Consider the following 22,946-nt stretch of genomic DNA (forward strand, 5'->3'; position numbering starts at 1 on the left):
CATCAAATATTTAACAAGCAATTACTCTATATCATATACAACTACTGTGCTAAACACTGGTGAGCAAACCCTGGCTCTCAGGAGGCTAGTTCTCAATTATAGGTTCATTCCCTTTTTTTTTTTTTTTTTTTTTAAGATTTTACTTATTTTATCTTTAAAAACAGGGGATGGGCAGGCTGGCGAACCAGAGGATCATGGTTTGATTCCAAGTCAGTGCACATGCCTGGGTTGCAGGCCAGGTCCCAGCAGGGGACACACGAGAGGCAACCATACATTGATATTTCTCTCCCTCTCTCCTTCCCTTCCCCTCTAAAGATAAATAAATAAAATCTTGGAAAAAAATAAATAAATAAAAACAGGGTATGGGAGGGAGAAAAAGAGGGAGAGAAATATCAGTGTGTGGTTGCCTCTAGCACATCCCCAAGTGGGAACCTGACCCACAATTCAGGCATGTGTCCTGACTGGGAATCAAACTGATGACCCTTCGGTTCACAGGCTGGCTCTCAATCCACTGAGCCACACCAGCCAGGGCACATTCTTGAATCCTTTACCCTCCAAACATCAGAACTGACCCATAAATTCACTAAATTAAATCTACTCTCTCTACTTTTCCTTTTTAACATCTTCCCATATAGTCAGTCTTCCTTTAAAGTTATTAGCACTCTACCAAGAACCAAAACAAATGACAATAAAAACTTTTTGGGGGCAACTGTAATTGAACAATAAAATAATTTTAAAAAACTGTTTTGCTCTATTATGAATTAGCAGCTATGAAAATATCACAAAAGAGACTTAAGGGATGGGTGGCAAGATCAGAAGAGCTCTTAAGAAACAAAGATTCTATTTGCAAGTAAACATTATCAGTGAAAAAAAAGAGAGGGAGGTAAAACACCATATTTTTGTCTTTAAATAGACTGGATTAAAAAGCCTGCCCTGATGCCCTGACTGCTGTGACTCAGTGGACTGAGAACTGGCCTGCAGACCAACAAGTTGCCAGTTTGATTCCTGGTGAGGGCACATGCCTGAGTTATACTCCAGATCCCCAGCCAGGGGTGTGCAAGAAGCAATTGATTAACGTATCTCTCATGCATTGATATTTTTGTCCCTTTTTCTCCCTCCTTTCCCCTCTCTCTAAAAAATAAATAGCCCTGGCTGGTGTGGCTCAGTGGACTGAGTGCTGGCCTGTGAACCAAATGGTTACTGGTTTGATTCCCAGTCAGGGCACATACCTGAGTTGTAGGCCAGGTGCCCCGTAGGGGATATATAAAAGGCAACCACACATTGATATTTCTCTCTTTCTTCCTCCTTTCCCTGTTCTCTAAAAATAAATAAAATCTTTAGAAAATAAATAGAAGTAAATAAATACATTTTTTTTCAAAAATAAAAATAAATTTTTTTTAAAAAGAAAGAAAGGCCCTGGCCACTTAGCTCAGTTGGTTAGAACATCATCCCCATGCATCAAGGTTGCAGGTTCAATCTCCAGTCAGGGCGCATACAAGCAATAAAAAAGTGCAACAAACCAACCTCTCTCTCCCTCTTTCTATCTATCTAGCTTTCTCTCTCTTTCTCTTTCCTTCCTCTCTGTCTCTAAAATTCAATCAATGAAAAAATTTTTTTAAATTAAAAAAGAGCCCTGGCTGGTGTAGCTCAGTAGATTGAGCACGGGCCTGAGAACCATGTGATCGCGGTTCGATTCTGTCAGGGCACATGCCTGGGTTGCAGACCACATCCCCAGTGTGTGTGTGGGGGGGGGGGCACATGAGAGGCAACCACATATTGATGTTTCTCTTCCTCTCTTTCTCCCTCCCTTTCCCTCTCTCTAAAAATAAATAAATAAAATCTTTTAAAAAAATAAACTCGTAAACCTTATTCCTTTTATTATTTTTTAAGATTTATTTACTTATTTTTAGAGAGAGAGGAAGGAAGGGAATGAGAGAGAAACATCAATTTGTGTGAGAGATAGAGATACACTGACTAGTTGCCTCTTGCACACCCACAATGGGAGATCTGGACCACAATCCAGCCACGTGCCCTGACTGGGAATTGACCCAGCAACTTTTAGGTTTGCAGGCTGGTGTTCAATCCACTGAGTCACACCAGCCAGGGCTTATTCCTTTTTTTTTTTTTTTTTTAAGATTATTTATTTGTTTATTTCCAGACAGAGGAAAAGGGAAGGAGAAAGAGAAACACCAGTGTGTGATTGCCTCTCACACACCCCACACTAAGGACCCAGCCTGCAACCTAGCCCAAAACCCATGCATGTGCCTGGACTGGGAACCGAACTGATAACCATTTGGTTTGTAGGCCCGTGCTCAATGCAGAGCTACACCAGGCAGGGAATGGGTTTATTCCTTTTATTTTAGCCCTCACTATGTAAGGGGTTCATGGGAAGCCTTTATATCACCATTTTATTTTATTTTTTTTAAATTGATTATGCCATTACATTTGTTCTATTCCCCCCTCTGTTCCCCTCCACCCTGCACACCGCTCCCCCACCATTTCCCCCCTTTAGTTCATGAACACGTGTCTCGAGTTCTTTAGATTCTGTATTTCCTCTACTATTCTTACCCTCCCCCCCTATCTATTTTCTATCTACTGTCTATGCTACTTATTTTCTGTACCTTCTCCCCCCTTCTCCTTCTCCCACTCCCCTGTTGCTAACCCTCCACATGATCTTCATTTCTATGGTTCACTCCTGATCTAACTGTCCACTTAGTTTGCTTTTGTTTTAGGGGTGGTTGTTGATAACTGTGAGTTTGCTGTCCTTTCACTGTTCATCTTTTTTATCTTCTTTTTCTTAGGTAAGTCCCTTTAACATTTCATATAATAAGGACTTGGTGATGATGAACTCCTTGAATTTGGTCTTATCTGAGAAGCACTTTAACTGTCCTTCCATTTTAAATGAAAGCTTTGCTGGATAGAGCAATCTTGGTTGTAGGTCTTTGGTTTTCAGGACTTGGAATACCTCTTTCCAGCCCTTTCTTGCCTGTAAGGTCTCTTTGGAGAAATCAGCTGACAGTCTGATGGGAACTCCTATGTAGGTGACTGTCCCCTTATCTCTTGCTGCTTCTAGGATTCTCTCCTTCATTTTAATCTTGGCTAATGTAATGATGATGTGCCTTGGTGTGTTCTTTCTTGGGTCCAACTTCTTTGGGACTCTCTGAGCTTCCTGGATTTCCTAGAAGTCTATTTCCTTTGCCAGAACAGGGAAGTTCTCCTTTATTATTTGTTCAAATAAGTTTTCCACTGGTGGCTGTTCCTTTCCCCCTTCTGGTACCCCTATAATTCGGCTGTTGGAGCGTTTAAAGATGTCCTGGAGGTTCCTAAGCCTCTCCTCATTTTTTTGAATTCTTGTTTCTTCATTCTTTTCTGTTTGGTCATTTTTTCCTTCCTTCTGGTCCGCTCCCTTGATTTGAGTCCCAGGTTCCTTTCCATTACTATTGGTTTCCTGTGCATTACCATTCATTTCAATTAGTTTAGCCTTCACATGTTCCTCTAATTTGTGACTAAAATCAACAAATTCTGTGAGGATCCTGATCACCAGCGTTTTGAACTGTGCATCTGATATGTTGGCTATTTTTTGGTCACTTAAGAGTTATGGGCTCTGGGGCTTTGAGATCTTCTTGAGCCATTTTTGGTGTTTGTGCCCATTAAGTATGAAGAGCAGAGCCTTAGTTGTTTACCAGGGCGGGGCCACCCAGGTTGCTGGTTTGTGATGCTATATGTGGAGGCGGGATCAGAGAGGGAGCAATGGCGGTCCTCTCTGCTCGCCCAGTCTGTCCCACCGCTCGCCCCTGCCTGTTTATCTGAGCAGAAATGTGCGAGCCCGCCGCCCTGCGCAGTGCGGTCTCAATGCTCGTCTCTTCACTGGTTTATCTGCACGCAAATGCTCAACTGGTTTATCTGCACGCAAATGCTCAACCGACCGCAGACAGCCAGCCAGCCGTGCCTCTTCCCTGTGTCCGCCCGTAGCTAGCCTACACCTGGGATCCGCACCTTCAGCTGCTTGCACACCACCCCTGTCAGGGATCTTTTTGGCCAACCAGCTCCCCTGCTGGCTTTGCCCCTCTTACCGGTTTAGCTGAGCATTTCGTTGTTTTCGGACTTCATATTGTCGATTTTCTGTGTGGTTTGGCTGCGTTTATTGTTGTTAAAACTTTGTTATTTTTAGATTTGGTTGTGCAAGGACACAAGGTGTTTCCACCTATGCTTCCATCTTGGCGAAAGTCCCCTATTTTATTTTTTTAAGATTTTACTTATTTATTTTTAGAGAGAGGGGAGGGGAAGGAGAAATGGAGGAAAGAAACACCAATCTGTTGGTTGCCTTTTGCACATACCCCAACCAGGGAACAGACCAACAACCCAAGCATGGAACTGGCAATGTCCTGCTTTTCAAGACGACACCCAACCAACTGAGCCACACCATTCAGGACACATCCCCACTTTAGACAGACTGCTTGCTCATACAACAGGCAATCAAGGCACTTACCATCATCTTTCTCTCCCCCAGGGAAAGACTCCTCATTTAGTCACAGTCATATACTACATAAAACTAAACACAAATAGGAAAGGGAATAGAAGAGGGACCAAAGGACAGGAAATTCTCAACACATCGGAACAAACCTCTACCATTTTAGTGTAACACAAATGAAATTTATGGACTTATTAGAACTGATGGAAATTTTCCATAGATAGAAAAATTAGTAAAATTAAAAACAGACATCCAGCCCCGGCTGGTGTGGCTCAGTGGACTGAGTGCTGGCCTGCAAACCAAAGTGTCACGGTTCAATCCCCAGTCAGGGCAAATGCCTGGATTGCAGGCCAGGGCCCCAGCTGGGGGCATGCAAGAGGCAACTGATCAATGTATCTCTCACACATTAGTGATTCTCTCCCACATTTTCTCCCTCACTTCCCCTCTCTCTAAATAAATAAATTATATAAATAAATAAATAAATCTTAAAAAAAAAATAGACATCCGATTATTGAAAATAAGATGGCTAGGCCAGCTCTAACATTTTATACACCTATCACATCTTCCATGTGGTAGTCAAAGACAGAATAAATTTGTGTTCTCTAAATATCCTATGATAACAGTAAGAAGTGCTTCCTTTTTAAAGCTATCCTCAAAAAAAGATAATCAGTGTTATGGACAGAGTACTTATCAAGAGAGCAAAAAGTTAAAAATGATATATCCAAAAAGAAAAAAAGATATATCACTGTCTATTTTCAAGCAAGAGAATTAAAACACATTTTACCAGACAGAGAAGTTACAGACAAACCAGGGTTCATTTTCCTTACCTGTGAATCTTCAAGGATCTAGTACAGCTACTAGGTTGGCTCAGACAAAAGACGAATCACTTCCCAATTTCCAAAAGGCCTCCCCATTTCAAGCTCTCAATCTTCAGAGCCAGCAAAGCTGAAGCATCAGTCTCTTTCAATTCTTTTGAAAGGAGCTTCACCTCTCTCTCAAAAGCTGTGGCTAAAAAGCCATCTTCTTCCTCTGGAAACACACAGTATAACTCTGTCCTCTGCTTTGTCTACTCTAAACAACAAGCACAACAAAGCCTCAGGAGTGCTCCCTCAGCCCATCAGAAAGAACCAGCCACCTCTTGGGCTCTTGTACAGCTGCTTCTGTCTTTCTCTGAGAGACACTCCACCCTAGAGGTTCCAAGGGCAGGGTAACAAAGAGTGGAGCTGGCAAGTTGCTATATGCCTATGTGACCTCAAAAACAGAGACAGGGCCATGGGACAACCAGACTCCTTTGCAAAGGAAACAGTTTTTTATCATTAAAAAATAATAAATTGTGTTTGCACATCCCTCACTGTGCAGCCTTTCCAGCTTGTTTCAAACTAGTTTTCTCAACTCATAATTAGGCACATTAGTATAAAACGTGTTACAAGGGAACTGGATTATTGGCCCTTCATTCTCTATTTCCTTTCTCTTGGGTAAGAAGCTTCACACCATTTCTAAAAATGTCTAAGAGTATGGTATTTTTCCTACACAAGTCTGATGGAGAGTTTGTCACATTACAGAACTGTTATTTCTGCATATAATCTGCTGTGCCTAGACACGAAGCACAAATGTGCCTATTGAGGTTTTGCAAACAATATGCTTCACCTTGACAAAGAAATCAGTCATAACATTAATAATGGTAAGGTCTAAATCGAATAATACTGTCAGTGATATAATAAGATCAGCTTACAATTTTCAATTTTCATAAACAATCTCAATCACATACATGATGCTTGCAATAGCCCATTGTATTACTACATCTCCCAGAGGTTCAGAAAGGTTTAGAGGTGCCTGCCCAAGATTATCGCCTTTAATCAGTGGTGGACGTGGGTTGGAACCTGTCAAACTCTATGCCTAGCCTAGCTCTTTTCTCTAGATCCCTACCAGTTTTAAACAGAGGGCTTCCGACTTCCATTCTCTACCAGACCACCCTATTGCTCCAACCAACCGGCCCTTCCCTGCTAGGATCAGAGTTGGCTTCTTCAGCTCCAACGGGCCTTTCATCCTCCCCCCACCCCACCCCACCCCACTCCCGCGACCATTCTCTGAAAGAAGCGGAAAGGGAGAGGCGACCGAAAGCTCCTGGGGGAAGGGACGATGACAAATGGGGGAACACGGCACACTGGCCCTGCCATGGCCTCCTTCACTCTGCAACGCGCAACCCCTTTCCTCCACCAAGCTGCCCAGCCCTTCTAACAACCATCTGCACACCCATGCCCCAAATTCTCCCTTAATTACTTCAAACTGTCCCTCCCCCACGCCCCTTCGCTTCCGACAGGCAGAGCCCCCACCCCATAGCTGGAGTATCCTTCCACCAAATCACCCCCTTCCCTCGCTTCACCACCACTCACTGTCGGTGACTGGGCCCGGCCTTCATGGCTGCTCCGTTGCTGCCCGCCACCAGCCGCCCAACACCGCTGCTCCACACCCCAGCCCCTCAGTGTCGCCGCCGCCGTCGGCTCTCCGGCAGCTGCTCCTGCGCCTGCGCGGCCTGGAGTGCCCGGACCTTCTCAGGCCTCGCGCACCTGCGCAGTCCGCTTTGGGGGCGCCTTAGACAGTGCCTGATGCCCTGGAGCCCTGTAGACATGGCCGCTGGCCTCGAGAGTCCATTAAACTTGGCTTTGGTAGCTGTCGCAGGATCGAAACCTCTGAAATATCTTGTCTACTTACTAAAGGTTTGAACCCATAAGGAGCCATAGACTTAATGGCCCTACCAGGATTCTGTATCCCACTTGCACCTGAAGGCCTGAAATTACATGCTCTGAGGTGAGCTCTGAGAATAAATTTAGGCCTTCCTTCCTTCTCTTCCTTCTCTTCTTTTCCTCCTCTTCCTCTTGCCATGCTAATCTCTGTATGGGTCCCATCTTAGTAAATGTGCTGCCGATGCGAGCACTCTGTTTGTTTGTTTAATTGATTTTTAGAGTGAGAAGAAATATCAATTTGTTGTTCCACTTATATTTGCATTATTGCATATGTGTGCCCTGACTGGGGATATAATCCGCAATGTTGGCATATCCAGAAGATGCTCTAACCAACTGAGCTATCCAGCCAGAGCTAGGTTTCTTTCCAGAAGATGATTGAAAGGTTTTCTTAGGCTCCACTGAGGAAGAAATGCCAAACAGCCACAAAGTCAGGCAATAAAGAGCTTTATTGGAGCTTGCACGCCCAGGCGAGGTTCCCCAGTCCACAGAGTAGGGCCAGGGAAGTGGCCCCTAAGCAGGGAATATGGCAGGGTTTTACTTTGGTTGGCTCTCTTCGTGGAAGCTGGGGATCTGTCCCCTTTGAACAAAGTGGCAATATATCATTGGTGGCCTTCCTCAGGCTCAGGTTGCTATGTGGATATCCATTTTGGCAAAGCCCGCCCTTTCAGCTCTCTGGTTTGATGTCAGGCGTCTTTTCCGGGTTGTAGTTCAGCCACCATTTTGTCCTACCCCGCCCATCCTGACAAGGATCACATCTATCGCAGAATGCATTGGGGGTAATTGTGTAAGAGGCAACTTTGACACCCCAAAATACACTACTAGCTAGGAGGTGCTCAGAAGCCCCGGGTCCTTGTCTAGGAGATGACTACACCTAGAATGCACTGGGACACTGCTAAATTCAGTGTTTATCAAGTGCATACTGTTTATTGGATGACAATGTTCTAGGTGTTTCATGTGCCACTGAGGGACTTGCAGGCTAATAGTCCCCTACTTTCCAGCTATCACTCTAGAGCCTGAACCTTTTGCAAACTAGTAAAGGAAACCGGACTTTTAGCCCAATGAGGCCCAACTATCAGCCGGTAGACTACTGTGCTGCCTTGGCATAGCCCAGTAAGAGACTAGGCTCAACTGAGTCCCGGAACTGAACAACAAATCTGAATGCCACAGGCAACAGACTTCAGTCAAAGGGAAGAAGAGGTACAGGACTAAGTTCTCCTTATCACTGTGACTCCAACATCCCACCTCCAGCCCACTCTCCCTCTACAATTCAGCATCTGGAGAGATAGGGACCAAGATATAACATCAGGAGAAAAGAAGAAGAAAGCGCTTTTTTCTTTCCTTTTTTTTTAATGAACAGTGTTAAATTCTCTCTACTTCTAGGCCTGGTCCTAGAATGAATGTTTTAACTCCTAATCTAAGATAAGGAAACTTTTGCTATTTTGTAAAAGAAGCAAAAATAGACCCTAGGCCTAGAAAATCGTTGCCTTTGAGTAAAGGTTGAGAATGCTGAAAATGAAGTATCACAATGATGCTGGAGGCAATACTGCCTGATTGTCATTAATGTTACTAATTACCAAGACTGGGTTGGGCATTGTCCCACAAACCCAAAGGTGTCTGCTTCAATTCCCAGTCAGGATACATGCCTGGGTTGCAGGCCAGGTCACCGGTTGGGGGCATACAAAAAGTGATCACAGCCCCGGCTGGTGTGGCTCATTGGATTGAGTACGGGCCTGTGAAGCAGGGGGTCGCCTATTCGATTCCCAGTCAGGGCACATGCCTGGGTTGCAGGCCAGGTCCCTGGTGGGGGACATATGAGAAGCAACCACACATTGATGTTTCTCTCCCACTCTTTCTCCTTTCCTTCTCCTCTCTCTAAAAATAAATAAATGTTAAAAAAAAAAAAGTGATCACGGTACATTGATGTTAGTCTCCCTCTCTTTCTCCCTCCTTTCTACAAATAAAAAAAATAAATTAAAAAATACTACAAATTCTTCTATAGAAGGAAGCAGGAAGATATAGGCAAATACACATAATGGAATTCTCAGGTCACTAAGATACTAAGGGTTATTCCCTGAAGCATATAGGAAAATGAGGATTTTTTTTCTTATCAAATTCTTGTGATTTTTACATACAGAACTATATGTTGCTGTGGGGATACAGTGTATAAATTCACATAATCCTATCTCAAGAAAAGGAAATCTACACAAAGATACAGTTCTCATGTATGAACTGCCTCCCACCAAGGCAATTATATCTTAACATATGTAAAGTAAAATACAACAGCTTACTGAATAGGGTGGTGGGCACTAAATAAGACATTCTGTGGGCCTGTGGGTAGGGGCCCAGGACCAATCCCAGAGGCTAGCTCCTGGCTTAGAAGAGTTGTCATTACTTGCAAAAGTATTATCCTTTGGAATGAGAGCACATTTGGCACCTTAACAATTGCAAAGCCAGAAAGGAGGAAGAATTAATATAGACACTACGTTCTGATGAATCAATGACTCAAAAGAAGGCCACAGCTGGCCTTGAAGCTTCTGGGAACTGTGTTTTCCTACCTTCACCACCACATGCAGCCCCCAGGACGGCCTGCTGGAATCTATATGATGACAGCATTATCTTCTTATGTTTGAACCATAAGGGTCTCCTAACCTATTCCCCTACTTAAATTTCTTTTTCTTTTTTAATTGATTTTAGATAGAGGAAAAGACAAAGAGAAAGAGAGAAGCATCATTGTGACAGAGAAACATCCATCACCCTTACACGCCCTGAGTGGAGATCCAACCCTCGACCTACAAATGTGCCCTCACCAGGTATCCAACCCACAATCTTTTGGTGTATGGGACAACACTCCAACCAAGTGAGCCACCTGGTCAGGGCTTGAATTTCTTACCAAGGACAAAAGAGTGCAATTTTTTTTCCTACCAAGCATTCATTCACTAGATCCAATGAAAATCATTCAGACAACCACCCTTACTCCATTTTCAGACCATGTGGATAAGCACATGTTGGCACATAACCCACACAGAGCCAAAAATGCACAAGGAGAATTTTCTTTCTGAGAAAGTTCTTTCCCATTAAAACTGGATATGAGAAGATGTAATATCCAGAACTGCTGCAACCATCTCGATGCTATAAAGGGTGAGCCAATCCAGAAATATAATTTATTCACTCAACAAACAAAAATCTATTGAGTATCTACTATGTACAAGATACTGTCCTAAGTGCAGGAAATACAGTACTAAATAATATATATTCCTTGTTTTCATAGAACTTACGGTACAGGGTATACAACAACAAACACAAAGCATTTACTATGTGCCAAGCACCGTTCTAAGCACTTTACACATCAGTTATTTTAATAATAAATCTTATCAGCATATTATCATTATCCCTATTTTAAAATATGAGGAAACTGAGGTAGAGAGGTTACTTGCCTCAGGTCACATAAAAAATAATGGAGCTGAGAATCAAACACAGGGTGTCTGGCTCAATCTGTTTGCTCATCTACCATATTCTAAACTGCCTTGTCATAGGAGGAAAGAAGGGTCCTATGAGAGAATTTAACCAGTCTTGCAAGTAAAAAGTAAAAGAAAGACTTCTGGCCAAGATAGAGGCATAGGAAGATACACTGTGCCTACTCACATAACCAAAAAGACAATAACAAATTTAAAAACAAAAAACAACCAGAGCTGCGAGCAAATCGAACTGTATAAAAGTCCAACATTCAGCTGCAGGCTGTCTCCCTGCAGATGGCCAAAGGGACTTTTCTCAGAAAAAAAGGCTTTTGGGTTTGACTTTAATTAAAAAAAAAAGTCCAACAACCAAGGAGTTAAAGAAGAAACATTCATCTAGATCAGTAGGAGGGGCAGAGCTGGGCAGCCGGGCAGAGAGGACTCTCATCAAGGTAACAGCTGGAGGACCAGGGTGGGTGAGGCAGTGGCTGGTGGAGTGGATGGTACCACATTTGCATTCAGATAAACCAGGAGGAACAACTGGGGAGCAAGACAGACCACACAACCCAGGGTTATAGCATGGGGAAATAAGGCCTCAAAACCTCTGACTGAAAAAACCTGTGAGGGGTGTGGCAGCGGGAGATAAACTCTCAGCCTCACGGGGAGAGACCCATGGGGTCCTAGAACATACACAAACCACCCACCCAGGAATCAGCACCAGAAGGGCCCAATTTGCTTGTGGGTAGCACAGTAAGGAACTGAAAGCCAGCAGAGAGCTGAGCAAGCAGCATTGTTCCCTCTCAGACCCCCACCCTGCAACCCATACCCCACCATGGGTTGCCCTACCCTGGTGAACACCTAAGGCTCTGCCTCTTACAATGTAACAGGCACAATGTGACACCAAAAAATGGCCCAAATGAAAGAAATGATCATAGCTCCAGGGAAAACACAACTGAGCAACAAAGAGATTAGAGATTAGTCAACCTATTAGATGCACATTTCAAAACACTGGTAATCAGGATGCTCACAAAAATGGTTGAGTATGGTTGCAAAACAGGAAAAAGCGAAGGTTATGAAAAGTGAAATAAAGAAAAATGCACAGGGAACCAACAGCGACGGGAAGGAAACTGAGACTCAAATCAATGGTTTGGACCAGAAGGAAGAAATGAACATTCAACCAGAACAGAATGAAGAAACAAGAATTTTTAAAAATGAGGAGAGGCTTAGGAATAACTTTAAATGTTCCATCATCTGAATCATAGGGGTGCCAAAAGAAGAACAGGAAGAGTTAGAAATGGAAAACTTATCTGAAAAATTTATGAAAGAGAACATCCCCATCTGGCAAAGGAAATAGACTTCTAGGAAGTCCAGGAAGTTCAGAGAGTCCCAAAGAAGTTGGACCCAAGGAAGCACATTAACAAGGCACATCATAATTACATTACTCAAAATGAAAAAGAAGGAGAGAATTTTAAAAGCAGCAAGAGAGAAGGAGACAGTTACCTTCAAAGGGGTTCCCATAAGACTATCAGCTGATTTATCAAAAGAAACCTTGCAGGCAGGAAGAAGCTAGAAAGAAGTATCCAAAGTCATGAAAGCAAAAGACCTACATCCAAGATTACTCTATCTAGCAAAGCACAAAGCTTTCATTTAGAATGGAAGGGCAGATAAAGTGCTTCCCTATAAGGTCAAGTTAAAGGAGTTCATCATCACCAAGCCCTTATTATATGACATGCTAAAGGGAACTTATCTAAGAAAAAGATCAAAAATATGAATAGTAAAATGACAACAAACTCACAATTGTCAACAACTGAATCTAAAAAAACAAAAACTAAGCGAACAACTACAACAGGAACAGAATCACAGAAATGGAGGGATATCAGTGGGGAGAGACAGGAGAGAGAATGAGGGAAAAGGTAGAGGGAATAAGAAGCATAAATGGTAGGTAAAAAAACAGACAGGGGAGGTTAAAAATAGTATGAGAAATGGACAAGCCAAAGAACTTATGTGTACAACTCATGGACGTGAACTAAGGCGGGGAATGGGGGTGAGAGGAGGGTGCAGGGTGGAGGGGAATAAAGGACAGGAAATGGGACAACTGTAATAGCATAATCAATAAAATATATTTAAAAGAAAAAAAGTAAAAGAATACCAGGTAATTGGGGGACTGAAAAATTCAACTGAACTGAAAAAGTTCACTTGAATGGAGTGGCAAAAATGGGACTGGCAAAGTAAGCTGGAGACATATTAATTACCTTGTGCTTTATTCTCAGGGCAGTGAAGCAAAGGAGTGATTTAGTCAGATTGGGGCCATGAGGAGTTTGCTAGGATCAAAGATCCTGAAGACCCCTGAGTAACCTCTGATGATCGTTGCTGTGAAGAAAAGCCTCTCTGAGGAAGTAACATTTAAACTGAAACCTGAATGGGGATCAGAAGCCAAATGTACAAGAAGACATGAGGCAGGAGTAACAGATGTAAAGACCATGAAGCAGAAATGAGCTGTGTGTGTGTGTGTGTGTGTGTGTGTGTGTGTGTATAATTACATTTGTTTTTAGAAAGAGGGGAAGGGATGGACAAAGAGAGGGAGAAAAACATCGATGTGTGAGAGATACATTGATCTGTTGCCTCTTGTGGTCCCCAACTAGAGACCTGGTCCACAACTCAGGCATGTGCCCAGACTGGGAATCAAACTGGTGACCCTTTGGTTCTCAGGCCACTACTCAATCCACTGAGCCACACAGGCCAGGGTGAGCCTAGTATAATTAAGAAATGGAAAGAAGCCAATGTGGCTGAAGTCTTGGGAGTAGACGTAAGCACAGGTTTTAATGCATGCAAGGACTTAATCCAGTTGGAAAAGGAAGCCATCAGAGTTTTAGGCACCATCTCCTTCCAAATCCATCCTCTTAAATCTTTGAAATTTATCTGCTTCTCTCCACCATCTTGATTGGTCTATTTTAATAAGATAAAAGTTGGAACAGGATTTGGAATAAGGAAAGGTTTTTCACTTTTCAGATAGAAGCAGTTAAGCATTTAAAAAAAATAAACACTGATATAAGGAAAACAGTACAGTATATTCTGTAGAATATATATTATATAGAATATAGAAAAGAAATTGTCTATACAGAAAAGAAATTTATGGAAGAAGTTTGCAAAACAATTGCCCTTAAGATAAAAACACTTGCTGAGAGCCTATATTGTGTTAAGTCCTAGATTCAAATTAACATATATTTCATTTTACAAATGAGGAAACTGACACCTGAAGAGTTTAAATAACTGGTTCAAACTCACATAGCTAGTAAACGGCAAAATGAGATATCAACCCAGATAATCTGCTTCATTTGATTAACCTCTTCTAACTTCACACAATACAAAAATTCCCCCACAATATCCTTTGAGGGGAAATTTCTGGGAAAGAAGAGAATTAACAAAGCACTTTGATTAATTTCCCCTAAGTTTTGTGTCATCCCTGGGATGCTTCCACAGTACTCTCTGTTGCCAGAACTGTAGTATTCAGTATGTGTTCCATAGGTAATTTTATATTTATGTAATTAAACTCTTCATTTGCTTTTATGTAATTAAAGTCTTTATTCACTGTTTAACCTGTGATTTCCTGTCACTTTAATGCAGTTGAAATGCATTTTACCTTACTATCCATGAAAGAAGATTCATATTTTCCTAATTGCTGACTGTCCTGTACTTTGTGGCATCTCATTTGGGGGGCATATGGGATGCCCAAAGAACATCCAGAATATCATGTTCCAAAAAAGCTGTTCCTTCTACTAACAGAGAAGGCACCCTGAAAGCTGGAGCATGGTGACATTTGCAAACCATCAGCGCATTTGGGTTCTCCAGCTTTGTCAATCCTGTCATTCAGTTTCCCTGGACACTCAACCTCCATTCCTACAACAGCAGGCTGGCCAGCTGGTTCTCACCATTTTCCAATATCCCCCCACCTCCTTCCTGTATCATCAGGTTTTCCGTCTCTGTTGGGTCATTGCCATGAACAAACACAATCTCCCATCTTAAAAAAGAAAACTCCTAACCCCACTCCTCTTCTGCTCTGCTCCCCTGGGAAGAATTGTATATACGAGTATATTCTGGCTATCCTTAATTCCTGTCCATTCTCTCTTAAAAAACCCACTCCATTTAGGCTTTTACCCAGACCACTCTACTGAACTGTTCCTGTCAGATCACTGACATCACAAACACAAACACGCATGGCCCCCAGGATGCAAGTGATGGAAGAATTTTGTCCATTTTGTTCATTGATATATCCACAGCATCCTGGCAGGGCCTGTACATAGTATATGCCTAATGAATTCCCATCCCTTCAGTTCCTGCAACAATTATCTCTCAATATCAAGAGTCTGATTGAGAGCGTCCAAAGGATGAAAGGAGCTTTAGGCCACAAATTGCCCAAGGTAAAACAAGTTGCTCAGGCTGCTAAGGCAGTCTGGGAGATCCTGGGTGACTCAACAACTTCTTCTTCCTATGAAGACCCTCTCCTATTTTGGAACAGAGGGTCTACTATCTCAGGCAAGAGATAGTGGCCAAGATTTAAGGACGGAAATCCGGATCGGCTGCTCATTGCTAACACCGACCCACGGATCACTCCATACAGGAGGCTCGCACAAAGTGAAGAGTGCAGCCTGCCGGAGCTGCTGCCAGCCGCTAAGGCTAATCCAAAGTGGGACTCCATACGGAGACCATTGGAACAGTGCCGGTTCCCACGCCCACCCACCCTTCAATACTCAGGTTTTTCCAGCTGGGTGAAGAAGTCAGGCACTAAAAGAACGTTTTCTCCTGCTTGGTCTCGTGGGAGATGTCGTTTTTCAGGAGGCTGGGCTACAAGGGCCTTTTACAAAACTTTAGCAGGAGAAAACACGACGAATACAGGATTCCAAAAAAATCATCATGCTCACACTCTAAATACTCATTTTCCCTTGTTCTTGGCCAGTCCCCAGAGTAACTCTTCCGGCACACCCCTCCAACGCCGCTTACGTCTCCGCTCTCTGGGCCAGTCTATCTCTCTTCAGCTCGCTAGTCTTTCTGCTGCTGCATCCAATCGTAGGTGAGTTCCGGGCCAGCTCCCGGAGTGCTTTGCGGCTGTCATGGCTTCCCCCAGGCAGCGCGGCGTTGCGCTCTTTCGTACTGCATTAGGGTTTTGGCAGCTGGGCCTTGTCGCCACGAGGGAACGAGCGACGCAGTTTCCGTCACTCTTGGGCTGTCAGCGGAGGTGCGTGTCCTGTGTCGCGGGCACTGCTTTCTCTGGTCCCCTCCTGGCCTCGGCTTCTAGGTGTTGTGGCCAGAACTCCGCACTGGACCGCTTGCTCGGAATCTCTCAGCCTGACAGTTCGTTGACACCTCGCGTCCCCGCCGTGTCCATTCACAGAGGTAAAGGGCCCAGACAGATATGCCCGGGACGGTCACGGTTTTTAATCATTGAAAGTTCAGTATTGGGGAAACCTCTCAGTCTGGTGATAATGTTTTTGACCCGGCATTAAAAAAACAATCTAAAGGCCACGAGAAAGGTGAGCAGTGAAGACTCATCTGGTCACAACTAGAGACGCTCACGAAGCACGAGACTGAAGGACCACAGGGCAGGCAAAGGGACCGAAGCTGGTAGGGAGTCCGGACACATAAACTGATCATTGCAGTGCAGTGTCATAAGAAGCTAATACAAAAAGACTGAGACAGCTTTCAGAGCCTTCCTAACACTCTCAGTAGAGTGAGACTGTCAGGGTTGGAGGGATTCCTGGCTTTATCTGGTCTATCTGTACTCACATATTTACCAGGCACAACTACACAAGTACAGTTCCACTCAGTAACTGAGTATTAAGTTACTCAGTTACAGGGATTGTTTCCACAATTACCAATTGTCAAAAGAAGGTTATTTTATTCCTTAGTTTTCCCTTAGTTTTCTCATTTTACATAAGAAAACTAAGGAATTTAGAGAGGTTAGAGGACTTGATAAAATTATATAAACCAATTAATGGGGCCAGAGGCAAGAGAATTTAGGCCCTTGAGCTTCCTTCACAGCACCCAGCTCCCCAGAATATTCCCGTTTGGGCCAGAGAGCAGGGAGGAGATTACTCTCGGCCCCTATCCTGAGCTGGAAGGGCCAACATGGCCCCAGGACCTATGACCCTGAGCCCTGCCTCCCCCACAGGGTCCCACCTTAATCACAGCAAACATTTCAATTCCCTGTGGCCTTCAACCAGTAAGCAAACAGCCTGTAACAAAAAAAAAAATTTTATATAAACTAATTAATGGACAAACTAAGTCTCAAAACCAGGTCTTGGCTTCAACCTGGTACACCAACCTTCTATCCGTACTCCCTGTGTGGGTGGGTAGGGCTTCGTACCTGACAGGATCTAGATTGTACTCCCTCTCATTTCCCTCCTGCCTCCACACACAGATGAACAGGATCTTCTCTTGGTCCATCGTCCCGACATGCCTGAGAACTCCCGAGTCCTACGAGTGGTCCTCCTGGGTGCCCCGAATGCAGGGAAGTCAACACTCTCTAACCAGCTGCTGGGCCGAAAAGTATGCTGCACCCTGGACCCACCCCTCAACACACAGCCTTTTCATCTCTCCATGTATTGTCTTGGAAGGATCTGGGACCTCAATGGTGACTTCTTTGTTCCTGGCAGGTGTTTCCTGTCTCCAAGAAGGTGCACACCACTCGCTGCCAAGCTCTGGGGGTCATCACGGAAAAAGATGCCCAGGTGGTGGGTACCGGCAACAGGACAGAGCATGAAACTTAAGGGCCTCTCTTAGCGTTAGACCTGAAGAAAATGATGTTTAGACTCACTTCTCTGAGGAAAGAGGAGTTTCTCCTCCTTTAGGCCTAGATTATCTCTCTGGCATTAGTCAGAAAGATCTTATTTTGTCTTTACTGCTTCCTAATCTTCCATATATCTCCAGTCATCATCTTCCTCCTGGATCCCAGCTAGAATTTAAACAAAGCTAGAGTGTAAAAATCTAGTCAGTTTAACCAAGAAGTTGGGGGGGTGGGGGGCATGGGGGAAGCAGGCTCCTGATGTCAAGGATAGCTTTTCTCTTGCTCCCAGTCATAATCTTTCCTCCTGGTGCCCAAGGGTCTGGGTATCTCTCTTTCCTCATTTTAGATTCTACTTGACACACCTGGCCTGATCAGCCCTGTTAAACAGAAAAGGTAATACTTATGGAAACAAGGGTTCTAAGGGCAAAGGTGTTGAAGAGGGGGTGGGGAGATTCCATCATAGGATCTAGAAAACCCCCTTTTCACACCGCATCCCTTATCAAGGGTGCATCGGTCATAAGGCCCTGCCTGAACTCTGTATGTCTGTCCCTCAGGCACCACCTGGAGCTCTCTTTGTTGGAAGATCCGTGGAAGAGCATGGAATCTGCTGATTTGGGTTAGGCTTGAGATGGGAATCTGAAGCCCAACTTACACTGTCATGGCTTCTTATTCTTGATAGTTTGGAAGGTGGGGTTTGGCCAGAGCCCGTACCATTAGAAGTTCGTGGGGAGTTTAGGAAGAGAGTGGTCATATCTCTGCCCTCCCTACCCTGCTAACTTCCAGTTGTGGTACTTGTGGATGTCTCTGACAAGTGGACTCGGAACCAGCTCAGCCCCCAAGTGCTCCAGTGCTTGACCCAGTATTCCCAAGTTCCCAGCGTCCTTGTCCTGAACAAGGTGAGCGCCACGTATCTGAGGGAGGGGTCCGTTTTCCTTCAAGGCCCCCATCTGGCTGACCACACATCCTCTGCCCATCCCCCATGTCCAGGTAGATTGCCTAAAGCAGAAGTCAGTTCTCCTGGAGCTCACAACAGCCCTCACTGAAGGTACGGTCAATGGCAAGAAGCTCAAGATAAAGCCAGCCTTCCGCTCAGGGTCAGGCATCCATTGCCCCAGCCCAGAAGCTAAGGGCCCGGACACACAGTCTGTTGGAGGCCCTAAGAGGATCGGCTGGCCCCACTTCCAGGAGATCTTCATGTTGTCAGCCCTAAGCCAGGAGGATGTGAAAACACTAAAGGTCTGTCAGCCTTGGCCATAGCCTGGCGTTTGGCTTCTACCGTGGGAAGACAAGCCTCAGAGTTCCTCCCGGGAGTGAGAGTAAGTAGGAAAGTTCTGGTTGGGACTGAGGTGCTCACCCACTCTCTCTGTGCCCCCAGCAATACCTCCTGGCACAGGCCCGGCCAGGGCCCTGGGAGTTCCATAGTGAAGTCCTCACTAGCCAGACACCTGAGGAGATCTGCACCAACGTCATCCGAGAGAAACTCCTCGAGTACCTGCCCCAGGAGGTGCCGTACCATGTGCAGCAGGTACAGGCCCAGTGAGAGGATCTGGGGGCTCTCTACCAGGGACACACCCAAAGCAGGACAACTGGGTCCCAGGGTGGTTGGGGTATGGATCTGCCTGACTAATTATGTTTCCTTGTGCAGAAAACAGTTGTGTGGGAGGAAGGGCCAAGTGGGGAGCTAGTGATTGTACAGAAGCTTCTGGTGCCCAAAGAATCTCATGTGGTAAGCAGGGGTAGGCTTGGAGGAGGGGTTAAGGCTCCATTAGGCAGGGGTTCTTCCCCACCCCTGCCCGCCTCACTGCTTGGGATCCCTGAGAGCCTGCTCACGTCCTTCTCTTCTGTCCCACCCTCAGAGGATCCTGATTGGTCCGAAGGGGCACCTGATCTCCCAGATAGCCGAGGAGGTAGGCCGAGACCTCATGAACATCTTTCTCTGTGAGGTTCGGCTCTCCCTCTCTGTGAAGCTCCTCAGTTGACCACCCACTGCTGTGCCTCCTAAGACATCCCAGTCCAAGCTTTAACAGAAGCCACTGACCAGAACTGCCCCTGCCTGAGGCCTGCAGAGACTGGTGAGGGGCATGGGTACTGACAGACTGACTCTGGCTGGCCTCGCTTGCCTAGGCCCCTGCCTAGACATGTCTTGTGTTGGAGGAAGGAACCTACCGTAGCTCATTCCCCAGGTAATTCCTCCCACTGGGGCCACAGCTACGTAGGTCTAGAAGTTGGCCCTTTGGTGGGAGCAGTGCCACCCTACTTCCTTCTGGCATTGGGAGCAGAGTTTCTCCCTGAGTTGCCAGTTGTTAGCAGAGAGAAGTTAGTCCTTTCTCCCCTCTCCGATCCTCTGCCTTGAAGCCATGTAAGGACCTGCGTGTACTGAGTGAGATGGTGCCTCCCAGCTCCTACCCAAGTCTTTGATCCCTCCCAGCCCATCATTCTCATTATTGGATGCTAATAAAGTTAAAAGACAAGCATTCTGGTTCTCACCTTTATTTTTTTAGAACAAGAAAGAGAAAACTTACCAATTCCTCACCCCCGCCCTATCGTCTGAACCAGAGTCTCCCTCCCTTCCAGTAGTCTGCTCCAGGGTCCTGAGGTCTCTTCTTGGCACGTTTTGTGGGCACAGCAAGCTAACCGTTACCATTACTAAACTCAGTAATGGTAACGGTTTCCTAGCCATTCCCAAGTGCCCTGTCAGCAGGCTGTGGTAGTCTGATGGGTGAGTGTGGTGGGCTTGTGGCATCCTCTGCCCTCCTCATCGGGTTCCAGAGCTGGGGGTGCCCGGACTAGTACATCATCTATACTGTAGTGTCTCATTGCAAACTTACAGTATATGATGATATCCCAGCCAGGGCCCTGCAGAAGGGCACAAGGAGCATGGCTTGGAGACCACTGTGGCAGGGAAAGCCAGGGTCTGGGGGCAGAGCAGGACAGACCAATGCTGGACACCCAGAACTCCCCGATCCTTGCTCCACAGCTCCCAGGCTAGCATCTTTTTTATTTTTAGAGAGTGGGGAAGGGAGGAAGAAAGAGAGAAACATGGATGTGGAAGAGAAACATCAATCAGTTGCCTCTTGCCCACCCCAAACCAGGGGCCTGGCCTGCAACCCAGGCCTGTGCCCTGACCACAGTGACCTTTAGGTTTGCAGGAGTACGCCCAACCCACTGAGCCAGATCAGTCAGAGAGCATCTCACTTCTGTAGTCAGGGGCTTCCCAAGTGGGTTAGTGGAAGGGCACTGGCCCAGAGATCTCTGCAAAGCAAGGATCTGTTGAAATCACCTTAGGCAGGCGTCCCCAACATCCAGGGTGCAGGCTGATGTGGTCCGTGGCCTGGTAGGAACCAGGATGCAGAGCAGGAGGTGAGCTTGAATATAATGCGCTTGAATCATCCTGAAACTATCACCCTCCACCCCGGGTCCCTGGACAAATTGTCTTCCACGAAACCAGTCCCTGGTGCCACAAAAGTTGGGGACCACCGACCCTAGGGACCCAGCACCAGAGTTAAGCCAGAAATCACATAACAAGGCCTAAATTTGCCTCTGGCCCGACCAACAGACACAGAGGAGGGGCACTTACCTGGAGCCCAAACTGCTGGCTGGGGAGGCAGAGAGGCCCTGTCCCTGCTTCTCCACTGAAAGTGCTGGCCTTTTAATCCACTGGCCCCTCCCCTGGGTGGGGCACTTTCCTGGGTAAGGCCCTGCATCTTAACCCTTTCCTTGCAGGATACCTTGGAAGGAGGGTCACTGACCCCTCTCTCTTTTAGGCCCTTTCTCACACACTCTTAGGGACCTTGCTAGGCCTAAGATCCAGTCTTCACTGTCATCACCATGAAGCTGGTCTTATATCTGCTAGGCCCGGGAGGAAAAAGGACAGCCCTACCCCATCCCTTCAGGGCTTAATTGTAGGTCATCCCTGGTGGGGGGTTGGGTTGTTTTTTTGGTGGTGATAGAATTATTAGTTGAATCTCTATAAGGCAGAGATTTTCCTTACAGCTGTATCTCTGGATTCCTGGGGCAAGCTCTGGCCTAAATTTCAGTTCCCAGGCCCCTGTCTGCATTTATTGCTGAGCTCAAGGAGGCCAGACCTCAGCAGGTGGACCCCCTTGCCCACCTATGCCATGACAAGGTTCTCTTTGTGGAGGGTTGGGGGTAGTCCTTTGCTGAGAAATTTGAAGGGTGCTAAATCCAAAACTTTTGTGGAGCCAGCATAAGAATGGGTGGGTTTGCCCTGGCCTGGTAGTTCAGGTGGTCGTGGTTGGAGCATGGCCCCCACAGCCAAGGTTTCGGGTTCAAGCCCTGGCAGGGCACATACAGGAATTAACCAGTGAATGCGTAACTAAGTGGGACAGCAGATCGACATTTCTCTCTCTCTCCCCCTTCCTCTCTCTCTAAAATCAATAAATAAAAATTAAAAAGAAAGAGAATGGGTGGGGCCTGTTCTTCACAGAACAGGGCAGTATTTTGTCCTCTGCCTTTGGAGAAGATGAGACTCCTTTCGCAGAGACTCCTTAAAGCAGGGCTTCCATTATTTCAGACCCCTATTCGGGGACGGGGGGACATCTGCTTTTCCTTTTCCTAACCTAGACAACCTGGTCTGTGTTTTAGGAAGCAATTACACCCCTCCTCTACGGGCAGATGAGGCCAGGATGGGGAGTGGGAGGAGAGACACAACCTTCTTTTGTCCCTTGCAGGTGGTCTACTTCCTGATGCAACAGAACTTGGCACATGTTTCCTTATGTTTGGCATGGTCTTCATGCCTTTCTTGTCCCACTTCGGATCTCTAAGTGTCACCTCTTCAGGAAGGGTCTTCCCTGGTTAGTTAAATTCTCCCATTATGGGCTCATTCTTTGTATGATTATTTGCATTAAGTAAATAATGCATAATTGTGAGAGTCTGGTTTACTCACTGTTGTTTCTCTGCTGCAGGGTAGTAACTGAATGTTCATGTTGAATGACTGACATGGAGCTGAACCCATTGTAATGTCGGGGATAAGAGAGTCTTTGACCAGGGAAGGCAGATGGACAGAGGTGTAGCTCTTGCAAGTCATTTTCTCTCCTGGACTGTCCCTGTTTTCCTTTGTAAATAGCAATAATAACAGTCCCTAGTTCACAGAGTTTGTGAGAGCAAGGTGGTTGGCTGCTAGCAAAGCACTTAGCACAGTGCTACTGCTGGCCCTCAGAAGGGGCTCAAACAGGCTAACTCCTACTTCACCCCTTTCCCTTGTGCTCACTGAAGGCCACAGACAGGCCTGTTGTTGAACGTCTGAAAGCCCATGGAATATTCTTTTTTTCTTTTTTGTCTGTTTATTGATTTGAGAGAGAGAGGGAAACATCAGTTTGTTTTCCTGCTTTTTTATGCATTCACTGATTGATTCTTGTATGTGCCCTGGCCAGGGATCAAACCTGCAGTCTTGGAGTATTGGGATGACGCTCTAACCAACTGAGCTGCCCAGCCAGGGCATGGAATATTCTTGAAAGCAACTTGAGTCCCTTGACAGA

The 22,946-nt window shown here is 45.6% G+C and overlaps 2 protein-coding genes and 1 long non-coding RNA gene across 4 annotated transcripts in view; 2 read left to right on the top strand and 1 right to left on the bottom strand.

Moving 5' to 3' along the window:
• Window positions 1-6,984, bottom strand: part of FAM222B (family with sequence similarity 222 member B) — a 71,085-nt gene extending 64,101 nt beyond the window's left edge. For both annotated transcript variants that reach the window (XM_037162822.2, XM_037162823.2), the window contains exon 1: window positions 6,865-6,984. The gene's annotated coding sequence lies outside the window, so the exon portion shown is untranslated. The remainder of the gene's footprint in view (window positions 1-6,864) is intronic.
• An 81-nt stretch (window positions 6,985-7,065) lies between these two features.
• Window positions 7,066-14,263, top strand: LOC119061976 (uncharacterized). The gene is made up of 3 exons (XR_005084898.2): window positions 7,066-7,279; window positions 9,910-10,025; window positions 12,938-14,263. It is a non-coding gene; the product is annotated as an uncharacterized LOC119061976 (long non-coding RNA).
• A 1,494-nt stretch (window positions 14,264-15,757) lies between these two features.
• On the top strand, window positions 15,758-19,922 carry ERAL1 (Era like 12S mitochondrial rRNA chaperone 1). Its single transcript, XM_037162889.2, has 10 exons — window positions 15,758-16,058; window positions 17,083-17,210; window positions 17,318-17,395; window positions 17,795-17,841; window positions 18,003-18,064; window positions 18,232-18,344; window positions 18,436-18,684; window positions 18,824-18,973; window positions 19,094-19,174; window positions 19,305-19,922. Exons 1-10 carry the CDS (start codon window positions 15,776-15,778, stop codon window positions 19,425-19,427), a joined length of 1,314 nt encoding a protein of 437 aa, XP_037018784.2. The 5' UTR covers window positions 15,758-15,775; the 3' UTR covers window positions 19,428-19,922.
• The last annotated feature ends 3,024 nt before the right edge of the window (window positions 19,923-22,946 follow it).

Source organism: Artibeus jamaicensis, unplaced genomic scaffold, assembly GCF_021234435.1.
Source record: "Artibeus jamaicensis isolate MK-2021 breed Jamaican fruit bat unplaced genomic scaffold, CSHL_Jam_final contig_2790, whole genome shotgun sequence".
NCBI lineage: Eukaryota > Metazoa > Chordata > Mammalia > Chiroptera > Phyllostomidae > Artibeus > Artibeus jamaicensis.

What these genes read in the sequence shown, in the direction of transcription:
- ERAL1 (XM_037162889.2), top strand. Translation starts at nt 15,776, where the DNA reads ATGGCTTCCCCCAGGCAGCGCGGCGTTGCGCTCTTTCGTACTGCATTA. An exon ending in CATGGAATCTGCTGATTTGG is followed by an intron (nt 18,065 to 18,231) that starts GTTAGGCTTGAG and finishes GCTAACTTCCAG; the next exon opens with TTGTGGTACTTGTGGATGTC. An exon ending in AGGATGTGAAAACACTAAAG is followed by an intron (nt 18,685 to 18,823) that starts GTCTGTCAGCCT and finishes CTGTGCCCCCAG; the next exon opens with CAATACCTCCTGGCACAGGC.